Here is a 16,961-nt window from a genome sequence, read left to right as displayed (position 1 = left end):
AGCACCTGATGCTGGTGCGTCCTGAGCATAAAAGCCCCAATCAAGCGCTGCTCTGGTCTCTTTTCCTTCACCTGGACTCATCCCTGTCAGAACCTGCCGGGCTGCCTTTGTTTGGCTTTTCTTTAGTTTTCACTCACAACACCTCACACTTCATCATGCTCACACATCCACATCTACATTACTGATGTTACTGACTGACACACTCCACATTTGTAGTTATTTCTGTATATCCTTAAGTTATTTGTAATAAATATCTTTAATTTACAATCATTCACTGCGTCCTTTCCCGTATTTGTCATGGCCTAGGAGCCGGGCTATGACAATTATGTGGTTGGGAACTGGCTCTTCTTCCTGATCAGCTGAAATCTGGGGAATCAACACCGCCACAGTTTGATCATCGTCACCATGAAACACTGCTGGAAGAATGACAACATGTCAGCAGACAAACATGTGAGACATCACACGTCTGTTTAGCGTCTCAGAGAGGTGTCACACCAATAAATGAGCTCTTCCAACTCAGCTGTGTGACACATTTCAAACTGAACGTGATCACATGGTGGATTTCTGTGTTTGCTGCTGGCTCTGACATTAAACATGATGGAGAAAGAGCTCCACCCTGTGGTTAGTGGGAGGAAGTGCAGGGGTATCCAGGTGATGCTGCTGATGGTCACCATGACAACCACAGTGACATCTAGTGGATAAAAACACACAGCAGTAAATGGATCACTGGTATTATTGTTCATATTTCTAAAAAGTAATTCAGGGACTATTTCTACTGCAGCTAATACAACACAGTAAATTATACTATTACTAATATCACCACTACTTCTAGTTGTATGTGTGGAGCAGACAAACCAGAGGTCTGTACTACGAAGTGAGTTCAACATCTCCAGAGTATCTTCTGGTTATCTGGCTTCACTAACTCTAACAACAGAGATCTCACTAAACGGTCCTACGAAGCTGCTCATCAACTCAGTAAATCAACCCAGAGCTTCTCAGTCTGGCTGTGATTCACATGAACGGGGAGGTGTTTACAGCTTCTGACCAATCACAGACATGGACAAGACCACAGACATGGACAAGACCACAGACATGGACAAGGCCACAGACATGGACAAGGCCACAGACATGGACAAGACCACAGACATGGACAAGTCCACAGACATGGACAAGTCCACAGACATGGACAAGTCCACAGACATGGACAAGGCCACAGACATGGACAAGTCCACAGACATGGACAAGTCCACAGACATGGACAAGACCACAGACAGACAGACAGACAGACAGAGAGACAGACAGACAGACAGACAGACAGACAGACAGAGAGACAGACAGACAGACAGACAGACAGACAGACAGACAGACAGAGAGAAAGACAGACAGACAGACAGACAGACAGACAGGCAGACAGACAGGCAGACAGACACAGAGACAGACAGACAGACAGACAGAGAGACAGACAGACAGACAGACAGACAGACAGACAGAGAGACAGACAGACAGACAGACAGACAGACAGACAGACACATTTAACAAAGGAAGAGTAAACTATATGAGACAGACATGAAGAAGTTAATCTCTTAATCCAGACTAACATTAACTCAGTTGAAGCTGCTAAATGCCGGAAGAACAGCTGGTGAAAGAAAAAACTCCAGATGTGTGAATAAACTAACAGATTTATTAATTTAACGGAACACTCAGAAGTCAGATATACTCGTCTAGATATAAAAAGTGTTTAAGAGAATAATAGATGAATGGATTACTCATCTTTTTACTCTGTGTAACATGTGTCGTCTATCATTATTTAACCTTCTCTCAGCTGTGTCCTCTCTGGAGGTCTGAAACAGACTCAAGAGGAAGTTAAGAAATAGAAATCAAAGCGGTAAACACCCACAGCATGAATCCAGCTGTCCTTCCTGCATCTGTCAGGTTAAACTGTGTTGTTTTTAGTCTGGATTATGATTTAAACTTCTTCATGTGTGTGTGATATTATCATACAATCACCACACTGAGCTCTGATTGGTCAGCAGGAGGTGCTTTTATACGAGTTGATCTCTGATCTGGAACATAACCTGCTCCTTCAGCATCAGTTACCATGGTGATCTACCTGGTAAGAAGTGATCCACCTTCGTAGGACGGAAAACCCTGAAGTTACCTCGATAACCACAAATCCTGCTTCGTAGTCCAGACCTCTGGACTCCTTAGTTATTGTCCTCAGTGACTTTAACAACTGTAATGATGATGATATTCAGAGATTACAGAATGTTGTTAATGGTATGACAATTAAGGGTAAAACAGACAAACCTGATGTACAATGTGAAGTGTGCTCACAGGGAAAGTTTATCCAAACTAGGAACAGGGAGCCTGATGTACGAGCCAAAGCAGCTCTAGAGTTGGTACACACAGATCTAGCAGGACCAATAGACCCAGAGTCCAGAGACGGGTATAGGTTCACGTTATCATTCACTGATGACTATTCCAGTGCAGTAGTTGTGTATTTTCTAAACCAGAAGAGTGACACAGTGCAAGCAACAGAGAAGTTTCTTGCTGATACTACCCCATAGAAAGATTCATCAGGTCTGACCATGGTGCAGAATTCACAGGAAGGAATCACCAGGCACTACTCAGCAGAAATGGGATCAGACATGAGACTTCAGCACCGTACTCGCCACACCAGAATGGTACTGCTGAGCGAAGTTGGCGCACCCTGTTTGACGTGGCTAGGTGTATGCTAATAGAGAGCGAGTTGTCAAAGGAGTTATGGAGCTATGCAGTGCAGACAGCAGCTGTAGTGAGGAACAGATGCTTTAACAACACAAAACAGACACCTTACTTAATGCTGACAGGCAGACGGCCTAACATTTCCAGGATGCAAACGTTTGGGTCAGTGTGTTATGCCTATAAACAGGACAAGAGAAAGCTAGACTCAAGGTGTGAGAAGGGAATCTTTGTCGGTTACGACGAGAATAGCCCGGCCTACTTGGTCTACTGTCCTGACAGTGGGAAAGTGCAAAAGCACAGACTGGTGAAGTTTGTGACCAAAACAGTTGCAGAGCGACAGACACAGACTGAGATGACACCTGATGAGGATGATTTTGAGGCGCAGAACAGAGCTAACCAGACCGGGCTGAACACTGATGTGAGTCCAGGACGGGGCCAGGTTCCAGTAATTGTGCCTGAGGTGAGCAGCCCAACACAGATAAGTGAGACTAACCATGAGTCTACAAGATAGCCTTCTAGAGAGAGGAAGAAGCCAGGTTATTTAAGTGAATATGTGTCATTTGTGTAATGTGTAACTTCATCTAACTCAAAGGAGTGGCTTGATGCGATGGACGATGAAATTCAATCGCTGAGAGAAAAGGACACATTTACCTTAACCAACTTGCCTGAAGGTAAGAAAGCAGTGGGGGGTAGATGGGTGTATGCAATCAAGAACAATGTTGATGGATCTGACAAACACAAGGCACGATATGTAGCCAGAGGATACAGCCAAAAGATGGGTGTGGACTATGAGGAGACATTTTCTCCTACTGCTAACCTGACCAGTATCAGAGTGTTGATGCAAAAAGCTGCACAGGAAAACCTGGTTTGACATCAGATGGATGTCCAAACTGCCTATCTACATGCACCAATAGATTGTGAGATTTACATTTACCTTTTTCAGACATTTTTCAGACTTTTTTTTTTTCAAACTTTTTTTTTCCAGCATTTTTAAAACTTTTTTTAAGACATTTTTTTCAGACTTTTTCTTCAGACGTTTTTCAGACATTTCTTTGGACAGTTTTTGGACCTTTTTTTCGAACATTTTTTAGACTTTTTATATTTTTTTGGACAAAATCCCTCACACATTCACACATCTGGAGGTCAGAGGTCAAGGGACTCCTTTGAAAATGGCCATGACAGTTTTTCCTCGCCAAGATTTAGTGTAGGTTTGGAGCGTTATTTAACCTCCTTCTCGACATGTTAGCATGAAAACGTACAAAAGGAGAAAATGAAATGCATGAATCTGAACACAAATGAGATCACTGAACAGAAGGAGATAAAAAAAGAAACTTCTGTCACAAGATAAAAGTTCTTTGAGGAACAGACAAAAGGTTTTAGGCTGCTGTGTGTGTTTTTATCCACGAGATGTCACTGTGGTTCTCATGGCGACCATCATCAGCATCATCAGCATCATGTGGATGATGTCACATGTTAGTCTGCTGATGAAGCTGCAAGATGTTGTCTGTCTTCAAACTGTTCAGAGTTATAGAACAACAATTAAAAAATAACTCAGAAAACATTAAATAAGCAAAAATAATTATTTTGAATAAAGAAAACTATACTTTATATACTACTACTACTACTACTACTAATAATAATAATAATAATAATAATAATAATAATAATAATAATGATAATTGGGGAGGAAGTACATTTTATTCATTTCCCAAAATAGCTTCAGTTAATAAATTCAGATTATACCAAAACTAAATTATTCAGATTGTACAAATATATAAATATATTTAATTAAACTAGGGCAATCGATCAAAATAGTTATTCATAAATAATCGAAAATATGTTTTTATTTTGCATATTTATTTATGCTAAATGCAGTACCTGTGAGAGTTTCTGGACAATGTTTGTCATTGTTTTGTGTTGTTAATTGATCTCCATTTTTCATATTTATTTATTTATCTATCTATTTATTTATTTTTTATCTATTCCATTTTCATTTTTTCCATTTATTTATCTATTTTGTATTTTCCATTATTATTTTTATATTTATTTTTGATTTTTAAAATTTTTTTATGTTTATTTATTTATTAATTTTTCCTTTCAATTGTTATTTTTTATAGTTAATTATCTATCTGTTTATTTCTTTTTTATATTTATTTATTTATGTATTTCTATATATTTTATTATACATAGGTAAGTACATATACTACATATACATACACATTACACAAAAATACCTGTGAGGGTTTATGGACAATATCTGTCATTGTTTTGTGATGTTAATTGAATTCCATTTATTTATTCATTTATTTGTTTATTTATTTATTTATTTTTTCCTTTCAATTTTTATTTTTTATATATGTATTTTTTATCCGTTTATTTATTTTTTTATATTTATGTATGTATTTATATATTGTATTATACATAGGTAATTACATATACTACATATACATTACACATACACACCAGTGAGAGTTTCTGGACAATATCTGTCATTGTTTTGTTAATTGATTTCCAATAATAAATATATTCATACATGTTCATAAAGCAGAATATTTGTCCACTCCCATGATGATATGAGTATTAAATACTTGTCTAATCTCCTTTTAAGGTTCATTTAGAACGGATAAAAAATATTTGATTAATTTGCGATTAATCGTGATTAAATATTTTAATTGATTGACAGCCCTAATAAAAAAATAAAACAATTATTCAGTACTTTAGAATACAGACAAACCAAAGCAGGTTTATAGGCGAGTGACTTTAGCTTATTACTCTTAAACACTGAAAATGAAAGAAAGAAACAAAATAAAATATGTTTCCTTTCTAAACTATTCCACAATAAACTCCTGTAACTGTTCTAATCTTTATTTTTAGTACGTTAGTAGTAACTTTGCTTTTCCTTCTAGGACGAGTCAACATGTCTGCAGTTGTCAGACAGCAGCGTTATCTGTCCACCGCAGGGGCTGATGGGAGGTGTGAGGAGCCTTCAGGAACCACGTGGCCCTCGTCTGATCTCACAGCTCGTCCTTGTTTGGCCTCAGCTGCATCAGAGCGCCACTTCTCCCCAGGTTCACCAGAGGAAACACCACTGCACACAATGCTTTTCCTCCCAGCTGCTGCTCTGTGCTGTCTGTGTTCAGGTGAGTGTTTCCAGCCAATCAGGAGCCAACAAAGTCCACTTGTAACAAACACTGTCACACTCACCTTCATCTACCTGTCTGTCTCTCTACAGCGCTGGTTGCCATGGCAGCAGAGCTGATTCAGGAGGATTTAACATTGACCAGGAGAGTTGGTGGAAAAGTTTCCTTCAGCTGTCGAGGAACTGACCAGTGTAGCTATAATTATGTATTCTGGTACCAGAAGACAGACACAGAAACATTCAGAGTGATTCTTTATATTGATAAGAGAGATGGTCAAATAGATTCAAGTTACAATCATCCTCAGAAAGATGATTTCTCAGCTGTGAATAAACAGAACGGCTGTGAGTTGGAGATCCAGAAGGTTAAACTCAATCATTCAGCCTCCTACTACTGCTCCTGTTTTGTTCTCCACAGTGATAAATGATGCCTGCAGCCTGTACAAAAACCATCAGAGGAACAGATGTCAAACAGTGGTTGTGACAGGAAGAGAGCAGTAAACCACAGCCCAGGTTCACATATTCCACCTCCATCTCAGCCACAGTCACACACACACTGAACTGAGGGATTCATTAGATTTGATATTCATTCATATTTCTATCAGATATTGCAGCAGGTTTATTGTTGTTCCACACAGTGAGGACAAACTAGTGGCACAGAGGCACAAGGATGAAATCATTTAAAGACATCAGACTAATAAATGGGATCAGTCCTCACTTATGTTGCTTAATGAAAATGAGAGACAAGATCCTGACCGACATATATCTATTTTGAAGTTTTCAACCAGTCTTACTTATTTGGGCATCAAAATAGTACCTCAAGAAAATATAGCCTTAATAAATGACGACCTTATAATGGATTCAACATTCAAATGTATAGAAAGATGGAAGCCTCTGCCTATTTCTCTGACAGGGAGAATAAACATATTAAAGATGAGCATATTACCTAAATTCACAAATGGATTTCAACATATCCCTTTGGCACCACCGGAAGGAATGTTTGTGAGAATTACGTCTCTCATTACAAAATGTATTTGCAATAAGAAGTGTCCTAGAGTTCGCTTGTCTCTGTTGTATCTTCCATTTGACACAGGGGGGTTGAAGTGCCCCATCTTTATTGGTATTATCTGGCTGCACAGCTGAGAACTATAATGTTCTATTTCTCTATTGCAGAGACTCCATCATGGGTGGATATAGAGGTGTGTGCCGTTCAGATACCATTAAATCTGTATCTGTACTCAGCCACTCCAAAACATCTAAGAGCTCAAACTACCCGCCCCATAGTGCTTAATATGATTAATGTCTGGTACGAGGTAAAGACATATATGAATACAGCTAACTCCTTGTCACAATATAGTCCCATTTGGGGAATGTTTCCTTCAAACCAGGCAAGCTGGATGCTGGATTCCAGTTATGGGCAAAGAAAGGGCTAAGTAAAATACCTGACCTTTATAAAGAAGAGGTTCTAATGACCTTTGAGGAACTCTCTCTAGTACATAACATCCCAAAGAAGCATTTCTTTAAATATGTGCAATGGAGAAGTTGTATCTCCTCTATGCAGAACCAGTCATTAGTAATTCCTGCACTTTCATCCTTAGAAGAAATTATTACCAAAAACTGCAATAGTAATGTTTTAAGTTCATTAATATACATCTGGCTTGCATCTGGCTCCAAGGAGACCTCAATATCCAAACTTGACGCATGGAGGTGGATTTAAAGGAGGACGTCTCAGATAATAATTGGAACACAGTCTTCAAGGAGGCTCAGACACAAACAGCCAACACTAATTTGAAGCTACTTCAATACAACTGGTTGATGCAGACTTATATAACCCCTGTCAAACTGAATAGATAGAACAGTAATATACCTGACACTTGCTTTAAATGTAATGAGGCTCAAGGAACACTTATACATTGCATTTGGGAGTGTGACAAAATGAAGAAATTCTGGAGGGAGGTGATCAATAAAATCAGGATCATTGTGTCTGTAAACATTCCACTAGACCTCCAAATGATATTGCTACATCTGTACCCATCAGATCTCAATCTGAGAACCAGAGAATGTAAATGTATTGATTTAGCTATATTGCAGGCAAAACGAATGATTGCTTTTAACTGGAAGAAATCCGACGCACCTACATTGGGCGCTTGGATTAAAAATATACACAATGTATGTCAATGGAGAGGATAACATATACCTTGAAAAACAAACTGGGTGTTTACGAGGAAATATGGAAATCATTTACTGATTTCATAAAAGTAGTGATATTGGAGAGCTTCTACAGGAGGAATAATTAAGATAGGATACGTACAAATTCACAATAGTGGTCGACCCTCAGAAGGGAATGAACTCTTGTTTTTGAAAATCTTTTTATCGTTCGGGAGAGAGATGGGAACTTCTCTTAACAGCTCTCTGCTTGCTGTGACTACAGCGTGTAGCCGCTGCCTGTGTGTTCCGTACCCGCCGGAGCAGGACCGGAACACACACACACCGGTCAACGTTCGCCGCTGTAGCCGATTTAACGGCACAGCTGACAAACTGCCTCTGGACACGTTAGCGGCTCCCGCAATACGTCCTGGAAGCCCCGGTACCTCGGTCAACCGGATTAGCCGCCACGCAGCACACCGGTAGACACGGTAACCAGACAGGGACAACAGCAGTCCGGGGAGGCTGCCAGAGACAGACGCCCGCTCCTTACACCAGGTAAGTGGACTCGATGCTGTAACCCTGATGTTCTGGTTTGAGTTAGCTTTTTTTTCTCTGTATCACACGCTCTGCACCAAAGTGGAGATCAAAATGGCAATGATCCCACGCCAGCGCATGCGCTTTATAGACTCGCGTCTGGGCGTGGCCGGCAGTGCCGGTGTGTCTTAAAAAGTATCCAGGTCACCTGACCCAGGTGAGATCATTCCCCATACATATGGAATATGTAAGCTGGAGAGATAGTCTCGATACGATAGAGAACTGAGGGATTCATTAGATTTGATATTCATTCATATTTCTATCAGATATTGCAGCAGGTTTATTGTTGTTCCACACAGTGAGGACAAACTAGTGGCACAGAGGCACAAGGATGAAATCATTTAAAGACATCAGACTAATAAATGGATCAAAACATCAACAAGTCCTTTTTGAAAAGCAGCGTCTGATTAAAAACATACATTAAAACAAAATGATCAAAATGATGAAGACAACAACAAGCTTCATCATCATGATGAAGATTCAAATCCTCTGCTTTGACCTGCTGCAGGAATAAAGTCCATTCCTCCTCACAATGCTGATCTGCTCTTAATGCAAACACTTCCTGTGTCTCCTTCACAATAAAAGCCTTCCAGACCAACTCTTTGTGCTCCAAATGAAAACAAGACTACAGTTCAACACACACTGGCTGTGTCACCAAGCGTCCTGTCATTTGATGCACAGACGTCATAAATCAAAGTAATGGACAATTTCAAATGTGACCTGATGATGGTGCTGGATAAAACCTGACCAAAGTCAGTAGGATTCATCCTCTGAGGAACATGAACGTGTGAACCAACGATCCACGGAGACACTCTGCTAGTGTGTCTAAAAAGACAATAAAAGAAGAGACAGTCATGTTAATATGAACATTAGAGGAACACATCATGGAGCTGAAATATCATTCTGCTTCATCATTTGGACTCGTTCACCTCAGCTGACACGCTCAACAGCAGACAGGTTTTTGTATTACTCTGTTTCACTGTGGGAGGAGGAGTATACTTGAGCTTTGGCTCTGGAACTAAACTTTATGTAACAGGTAAGAACAAACATTCATCTTCCTTCAGTTGTTTTATTGAACAAGTTGAAAATGTGTTTTAATGAGTTAGTTTTTTCATCATTAGTAGAGAGTTCTTGCAGCCATGCAGCTGTTGTTACATTAAAAAGGTTCATAATTGCTGAAACGATGTTTAAATCTCACTGAACAACTCAAGTTATTCTTTATTTCTGCAGATTAAACTGATTTATAGAGAAAAAGGTTGAAATATAAAAAGCGTATAACTTTAAATATGTTTTATTGAAAATTGATAAATCATCTTTAAATAATAAAATATACCTCATGTAGTACAAAATAAATGGTGGTAAATACTATGTATTATATTATATTATATTATATTATATTATATTATATTATATTATATTATATCTTATTATTGTTTTACATTTGATCTAACATATCACTGTAGTTACATATAAAAGTTAAAATTGTTATGAAAAATGTTAAAAACTATTGATGTAATTATGTTTCTTTAGCAATTAGAGTAAAGTATATTAAATTGAAAATTGTGTTTTATGTGAAGATAAATGTTTAATTTATTATAATATGTATATTAAGTTAATGAGAAAGGTAAGGAAAATTGTTTTCATAATTCTTTCTTTTAATATCATCAAATCCTGTTATATTATATTATATTATATTACATGTCAATTTCATGATATATATATACTATGAAAATTATACAATATTTTTTTTACTATTTATACTATTTTATACTAATTTATACTAAAATTATACATATTGTAATCTTAAAAATTACAACTCTATTTCACTTGAAAGTGAATCTATAATTTATTTTAAAAGTTGAGTTAAACTTGTTATGAAGAAAGTAATTAAATTATTGATGTGCTGATTTATTTCTTAAACCATTACAGTGATGTATATGGTGGTAGTAATAAGTATAGAGTATATAGTATATAGTATATAGTATAGAGTACGGTCTAAGACCTGCTCTATATATAAAGCATCTCGAGATAACTTCTGTTATGATTTGACGCTATATAAAAATAAATTGAAATTAAATTGAATTGAAGTAATTTATTATAATATGTGTATTAAGTTAACGTGAAAGGAAAAAAAAAATGTTCCTTTCTATTAAAATTAATACACTCATCTCCTGTTATATTATATTATATTATATTATATTATAATAAATTATATTATATTATATTATATTATATTATATTATATTGTATTATATTATATTATTTATTAAAATATCATTGTAGTTTTGTATAAAAATTAAAATTGTCATGAAAAATGTTAAAATCTATTAACGTATTTTGTGTCTTTAGAAATTAGAATAAAGAATATGATGGTAAATATGTTAAATGGTCTATATTATAATACTTAAATTTATAATTGTGTTTTATGTGAAGATAAATGTTTAATTTATTATAATATGTGTATTAAATTAATGAGAAATGAAAGAAAAATTGTTTTCATAATTCTTTCTTTTAATATCATCAAATCCTGTTATATTATATTATATTATATTATTATATGTCAATTTCATAATATATATATATACTATGAAACTTATACTACATTGATTTACTATTTATGCTATTTTATACTAATTTATACTAAAATTATACGTATTATAATCTTAAAAATTACAACTCTATTTCACTTGAAAGTGAATCTATAATTTATTTTAAAAGTTCAGTTAAATTTGTTATGAAGAAAGTAATTAAATTATTGATGTACTGATTTATTTCTTAAACCATTACAGTGATGTATATGGTGGTAGTAATAAGTCATTTATTATAATATGTGTATTAAGTTATTATATTATATTTAAATTTCCACAGGGGGATCAATAAGGTTTTATCTTATTTTAAATAGCATTTTGTATTCACATGTCATATATCTTAACACGTCATTGTAGTTGTGTATACAAGTTACAAATATATTTTAAAAACACTATTGATGTATTTATAGGTTTGTTGCTATACTATACAGTGGTAAAATATATACATTATTATGATCTATGTATTGTAATCTATAAAATGTCACTTGACTCTATTCTATGTGAAGGTAAATATGTAATTTATTATATATTATTATCCCTAATATAAGGAATCAAATTTCTAATTACTATGAAATTATAGTGAATGAAGTTTGTACATAGAAATAAAGAATTATTAAATAAATAATGTTCTTTTGTCCCCATATAACCCATCAGAGCCGGCCCGCGGCATAGGTGGTATAGCTGAATGCTGGGTCTCCATTTATCCAGAGGGGAGCCCCGATTGAGGGAAGACAAAAAAATCTAAATTTATAACTTTTACTATTTTTTATTAATATTATTTAAATACTATTATTTCAAAACATAACAAAAAGCCCACAACATCATCAGTACATAGTGTATTAAATAGGCTGTATTTTCTGGGTGGCCCGCAGCATCACCCCCCATCATTTTGAGCTATACAGTTTTTCTTGAGTGTGATCTGCATCGCTTAATGTCAAAACATGAAGCTCTGTAGTTTCTGTGTGAGTGTATGAACACAATGGTTGGTGGTGGAATGGGCTGCGATGCGAGAGGCACCGGCTGATCTCTTTCCTATGGCACCAGATTGGTCAGGACCGGCTCTGTAACCCATGCTGCCATTAGATGCTGAGTGTGTTCCATATGAAGCTGAATACAGTAGACTGTATGTAGTGAACTCTGAGTAGTTTAGTGATCACAGTCCATGTAGTTTCCAGGATCACACTGAATGCAGTGCAGTGCTGTAAGCTGACTGTGTCAATGTGTGTCTGTGCTGCTTGTTGCTGCTGTCAACCTTCAGATGAGCCGGTAGTGAAGCCCGTGGTGAGCGTGTACCCAGCAGCATCCAGAGCCCACCTGGAGGGGAAGAGCTCCCTGCTGTGTCTGGCCTCAGCCATGTTTCCTCCTCTGGTCCAGTTCTCCTGGAAAAGACGAAAGGACAACGGTCCTCTGGAGGAGCTGCCCCCTGCTGAGGGAGAGCAGCTGGAGCTCAGAGAGTCGGGACGCACCGCCGGCATCTTGCTGATCCGTCAGCCAGAGAACACGTATAAATACCGCTGCTACGTCCACCACGAGGGGGGCACAGTGGAGGCCCCAGCAGAACAAGGTAATGAAGGCTCGCTGACTGTGTTCAGCAGTGATTCAGCTTCATGTGGAGACGCTGTCAAAGAGAGCAGAGGAGCAGAGGACTGACATTTCTCACTGCAACTCCAAACATGTCACTCCTTTTGTGTTTCAGAGGTTCCAGCTCCAGCAGCCTCCTGTCCTCCAGAGAGAGAGCCAGCACACCTGCCAGCTCTGCAGCAAGCTGACTGTAAGATCACCTGCTGCCTCTCCTTCAACCACCATGTTTCCTTCAGCACTTCACCTTTTATTTTCAATGCTATCATTTAAAGTGTCTGTGTGTCTGTCTGTGTGTGTCAGTGTCCTTCCAGTCTCAGTGCAAGGTGAAGCTGCTCTGTGTGCTGTACACAGTGCTGATAGTGAAGAGTCTGGTGTACTGCTGTGGACTCTCTCTGCTGATGATCCTCAGAAACAAGGGACCGTCCACCAACTGCACACATGCTGACTGACTGGCCTTTTCTCACCATCAAACCTCATCAATTCATCTCATTCATCACTTTGATCACTATTCACAAATATCAATGATGACGTTGAGGCGACCCCTGCTGTCGTCTATATAGTAGGGTTCCTGTTAACCTGCCATTAGGGCCTTCTGGGAACACCTGGGCCCAGTGTTCCCAGCCTATAAAGCCTAGGCTCATGACTCATTCTCTCTCTCTCTTTCCCCGCAGACACCATCGCTGGGCATGTGGCGGCCTTAGGTTCTCCTCGGTTAATCTTTTGCTTGTTTTATACATTTTACAACATGCACACACCATTTATATTCTCAATGCACACCTTACACTACTGATACTACTGATATTCACACTCCATACCTTTTGATCCTTTTGTTCTGCATAATTTACTCTACTTTTGTTAAATAGATTAATTGATTTAATCGTCACCACGGTGTGTCTTCCTATTTGTCATGGCCTTGAGAGCCAGGTTGTGACAAGTTGGGGGCTCGTCCGGGATTTGAACCCGGGACCTCTCGCACGTTTTAAAATATTTGTATGCAGGTTAGATACTGTCATCCTAAAAATATAAATACACACACACACACACACACACACACAAACACACACACATATATATTTGCAGTTACTCGGTGTAAATTCTGTGTAGTGTTATTTTGATGCTGTTTATTAATTGTGACTTGTATAATAATAGAACATTAAGATGAATCATTAGCTGTCTGGTAGATATTTGATTGTTTACAGTGTTTTTCTGTTCTTGTGTTTCTTTTTAATACATTATACAGAGTCAGATTTGTCAAATTCATTCAGTGTAACATTCTCAATAAAGTTTCTGTGTATTATAAACATACTTGTGTTTATTTCTAAATCCTTTGACCCTTAACTTGTGATCTCACTGGTGGTGACTTTGTGGAGCATTTGGAGTCGTTTTTGCATTCGAGTATGGACGGATATATTTAGTAAAACGAAGGTCATGTGGACAGATTGTTTTAAATTTAATTTTTAAAAACTGCGGTTACTTCGTATCTGTGTGGACGTGTAAAACGGAGCGTTTGAGAAACGATGGCATCCTCTCCTCATTTGGCGCCCATTGCTGCTTTGTGTAATGAGCGGCGGACTACGGGCTTATTTTAAAGTTTTGTTAGCACTGCTCGGACTAATTACTACTTTACATCTGAAACATGTTCCAGTCACAAGAGGCCAAAGCAGGAACACATTAAACATGTGGAGGCTGAATGGGGATTGAAGGAGAGGTTTGGAGCACTCAGAAGGGAGATGGACATAAACCTGAATGACCTCCCTTACTGTTTATTGTTTATTTATTTTGCACAAATGAAGACAACACAAACATAACAAATAAATAAATAAGTCTTCAGAAAACCCACTGGGTTTATCTGAAGACTTCACCTAGAGACAAGGTTAATATACAGACATAATATGACTACATAATAGTGATGACAAACAATTAGAACATGATATATATATAATAACAACAATAACAATAAATATATAAAAAAAAAGACAAGAAATGTGCGTGATGTGTGTAAGTGTATGGTTTGTGTTTGTGAGGGAGATATTGGTTTAAACATCCACATTGACTTCTGGACAATAGAAATCAAACATCACACTATGAGTGTGGTGATACATGGACAACATGAAGAAAAGCAATTACAAAACAGTAATTAAATGACCCTTTAAGCATCTTTTGAAACATTTAATAGATGAACAGTTTTATGATAGATGTAAAAAGCTACTTCATAATTTGGTTCCTCTAAATCTTATCAAAAACTGACCTCTACTAGTGAGGAGTTTAGGAGGATGAAGATCTAGAGACTGACGGGTTGAGTAAGAATGGACCTGAGAATTTGCTCTGAAACAACTGCTCAGGAATATTCCCACCAGAAAGTATCTTATAAATAAAAACACTTATGTGAGAAATATTGATGTGATAAATAATAAGAATGTGGAGTTTGTGAAATAGAGGAGCAGAGGAGATGTGTGACTCTGATCGAGTTGCAATCCTCACAAAACGTTTTTGGAGGAATAAATTAGACTGTGATAAAGAGTAAGGAGACAGTTTGTGGTGACAAGAGGACTAACCCTTCTTATTATACCAATAGATTTATTTATCTTTCTACTAACCCAGTCAATCTGTTCTCTCCAACTCAAGCTCTCATCAACAATCAATCACAGGAAGTTGGTAGTTGACACTTGAGACATCTCAACAGACTCAATGTTAGATAAATCCTTAGAGTATGCCTCCTTTCCTCATTTATCATGTAAAGAGACAGTTGGTGACAGCAGAGTGATGACAGGAATCCCCCCCCACCAACAATGACTGTTATCACACTGACTGTAATGAAGCTGAAGGAAAGGGAGAGAGAAGGGTGCTAACTAAATCCCTTGACCCTTAACTTGTGATCTCACTGGTGGTGACTTTGTGGAGCATTTGGAGTCGTTTTTGCGTTCCAGTGTGGACGGAGATATTTAGTTAAACGAAGGTCATGTGGACAGATTGTTTTAAACGGAGAGGATCAGTTCTTAGAAACATCTGTATAGGTGTAGACAGGGCCCAAAGCTGAGACAGAGAGTACTGAGCGCTGAAATCAAGCTGTAGTTCCTGGAATGATTGTTTAACCAGAGTGGATGGTTGTAACTGTCGTTGTGTTATTAATGTGAGAAAGGCTGCAGAGCGGAAACCCACACAGCCTGTCTGCTGCAGGAAAGGAAGTGTTGATTCTCTGTCAACAGTTTTTTTATGAATCCTAATAACCACTGAGAACAGATTCATATCTGCTGCTGTACACACTCATCAACTCCTCTTCCTCTCTGCAGCTCTTTGTCTTTCCTCTTGTTGTCTGGAAGCCTTTTTTCCACCGGGCCCTCCATCAACGGTTAACGTCTGCTTGGTCCCTTAAACCATCTGGTTGGAGGACCGTGGTCGTGCAAATAGATTATTGTTCAGGTTCAGCAGCTCTAAATGCTTTTTGATCAAATAGTCGTAGAAGTGAGGAGCTCCAGGAGCTGAACTCAGGAACTAAATCAGGAGCTTTAGATTGTTCCTGAGAGCATTTTCACAGCACAAAGAACTGTGAATATAAACCATTTAAAATCAGAAGCTATGTTGTCATGTCATTATTTGCAGTGAATTATTATTGATGCATATTAACAACATGCTCAATATTGAGTCAGTTGTTCTGTTTGTTACAGTGCAGCAAGTTTCTTTCATTTTTAATAAAATCCACATCAAATATGTTCAATGAAATGATTTACAGTTTGTCTCAACTAGAAAATAAAACTAGTCCCAAGTTAAATTTAACATTCAGCCTTCATCCCGACTGATGGAGCCGATGTATCATCATTTTATAGCAGTTGTAGCTTCAAAGCAGCTCTGCTGTTTGTTCATGTGTGTTAACAACAGTGTCATCAGCGTACATGCATATATATCGATGCACAAGCATGTGTTTTTGTTACTGAACTCATTTTTTAAATAAATTGTACAATAGTTGTACACTTGAATGTCTGCTTGCAATAATTTTTCCTAGACTTCTGCTTTCAGATTTAGTTATTAATTAAGTTATTACTAAAACCAATAATAATCAAATGCAGAGGCAATTATGTAATATGATAAAGAGTAGATATATTTATATAGTCTTACAGTTACAACCGGCCCTTTGAGGGCAACCATAATGCTGATGTGAACCGGGATGAAATTGAGTTTGACAGCCCTGGTGT

At 37.5% G+C, this 16,961-nt stretch overlaps 1 protein-coding gene and 1 gene segment (V, D, J or C); both read left to right on the top strand.

Annotated features, from left to right (window-relative positions):
* The first annotated feature begins 5,455 nt into the window (after positions 1-5,455).
* Positions 5,456-6,720, top strand: LOC119498486. The segment is given in 2 exon segments: positions 5,456-5,864; positions 5,957-6,720. Coding segments are annotated over 2 exon segments (555 nt in total).
* A 432-nt stretch (positions 6,721-7,152) lies between these two features.
* On the top strand, positions 7,153-14,058 carry LOC119499300. Its single transcript, XM_037788578.1, has 5 exons — positions 7,153-7,173; positions 8,470-8,563; positions 12,449-12,754; positions 12,887-12,961; positions 13,072-14,058. The coding sequence occupies exons 1-5, from the start codon at positions 7,153-7,155 to the stop codon at positions 13,218-13,220; spliced, it is 645 nt and encodes a 214-aa protein (XP_037644506.1). The 3' UTR covers positions 13,221-14,058.
* Positions 14,059-16,961: the final 2,903 nt, after the last annotated feature.

The sequence above is a fragment of the Sebastes umbrosus genome, chromosome 12 (assembly GCF_015220745.1).
Source record: "Sebastes umbrosus isolate fSebUmb1 chromosome 12, fSebUmb1.pri, whole genome shotgun sequence".
NCBI classification, from domain to species: Eukaryota; Metazoa; Chordata; class Actinopteri; order Perciformes; family Sebastidae; genus Sebastes; species Sebastes umbrosus.
This window is presented reverse-complemented; position numbering and strand designations above follow the sequence as displayed.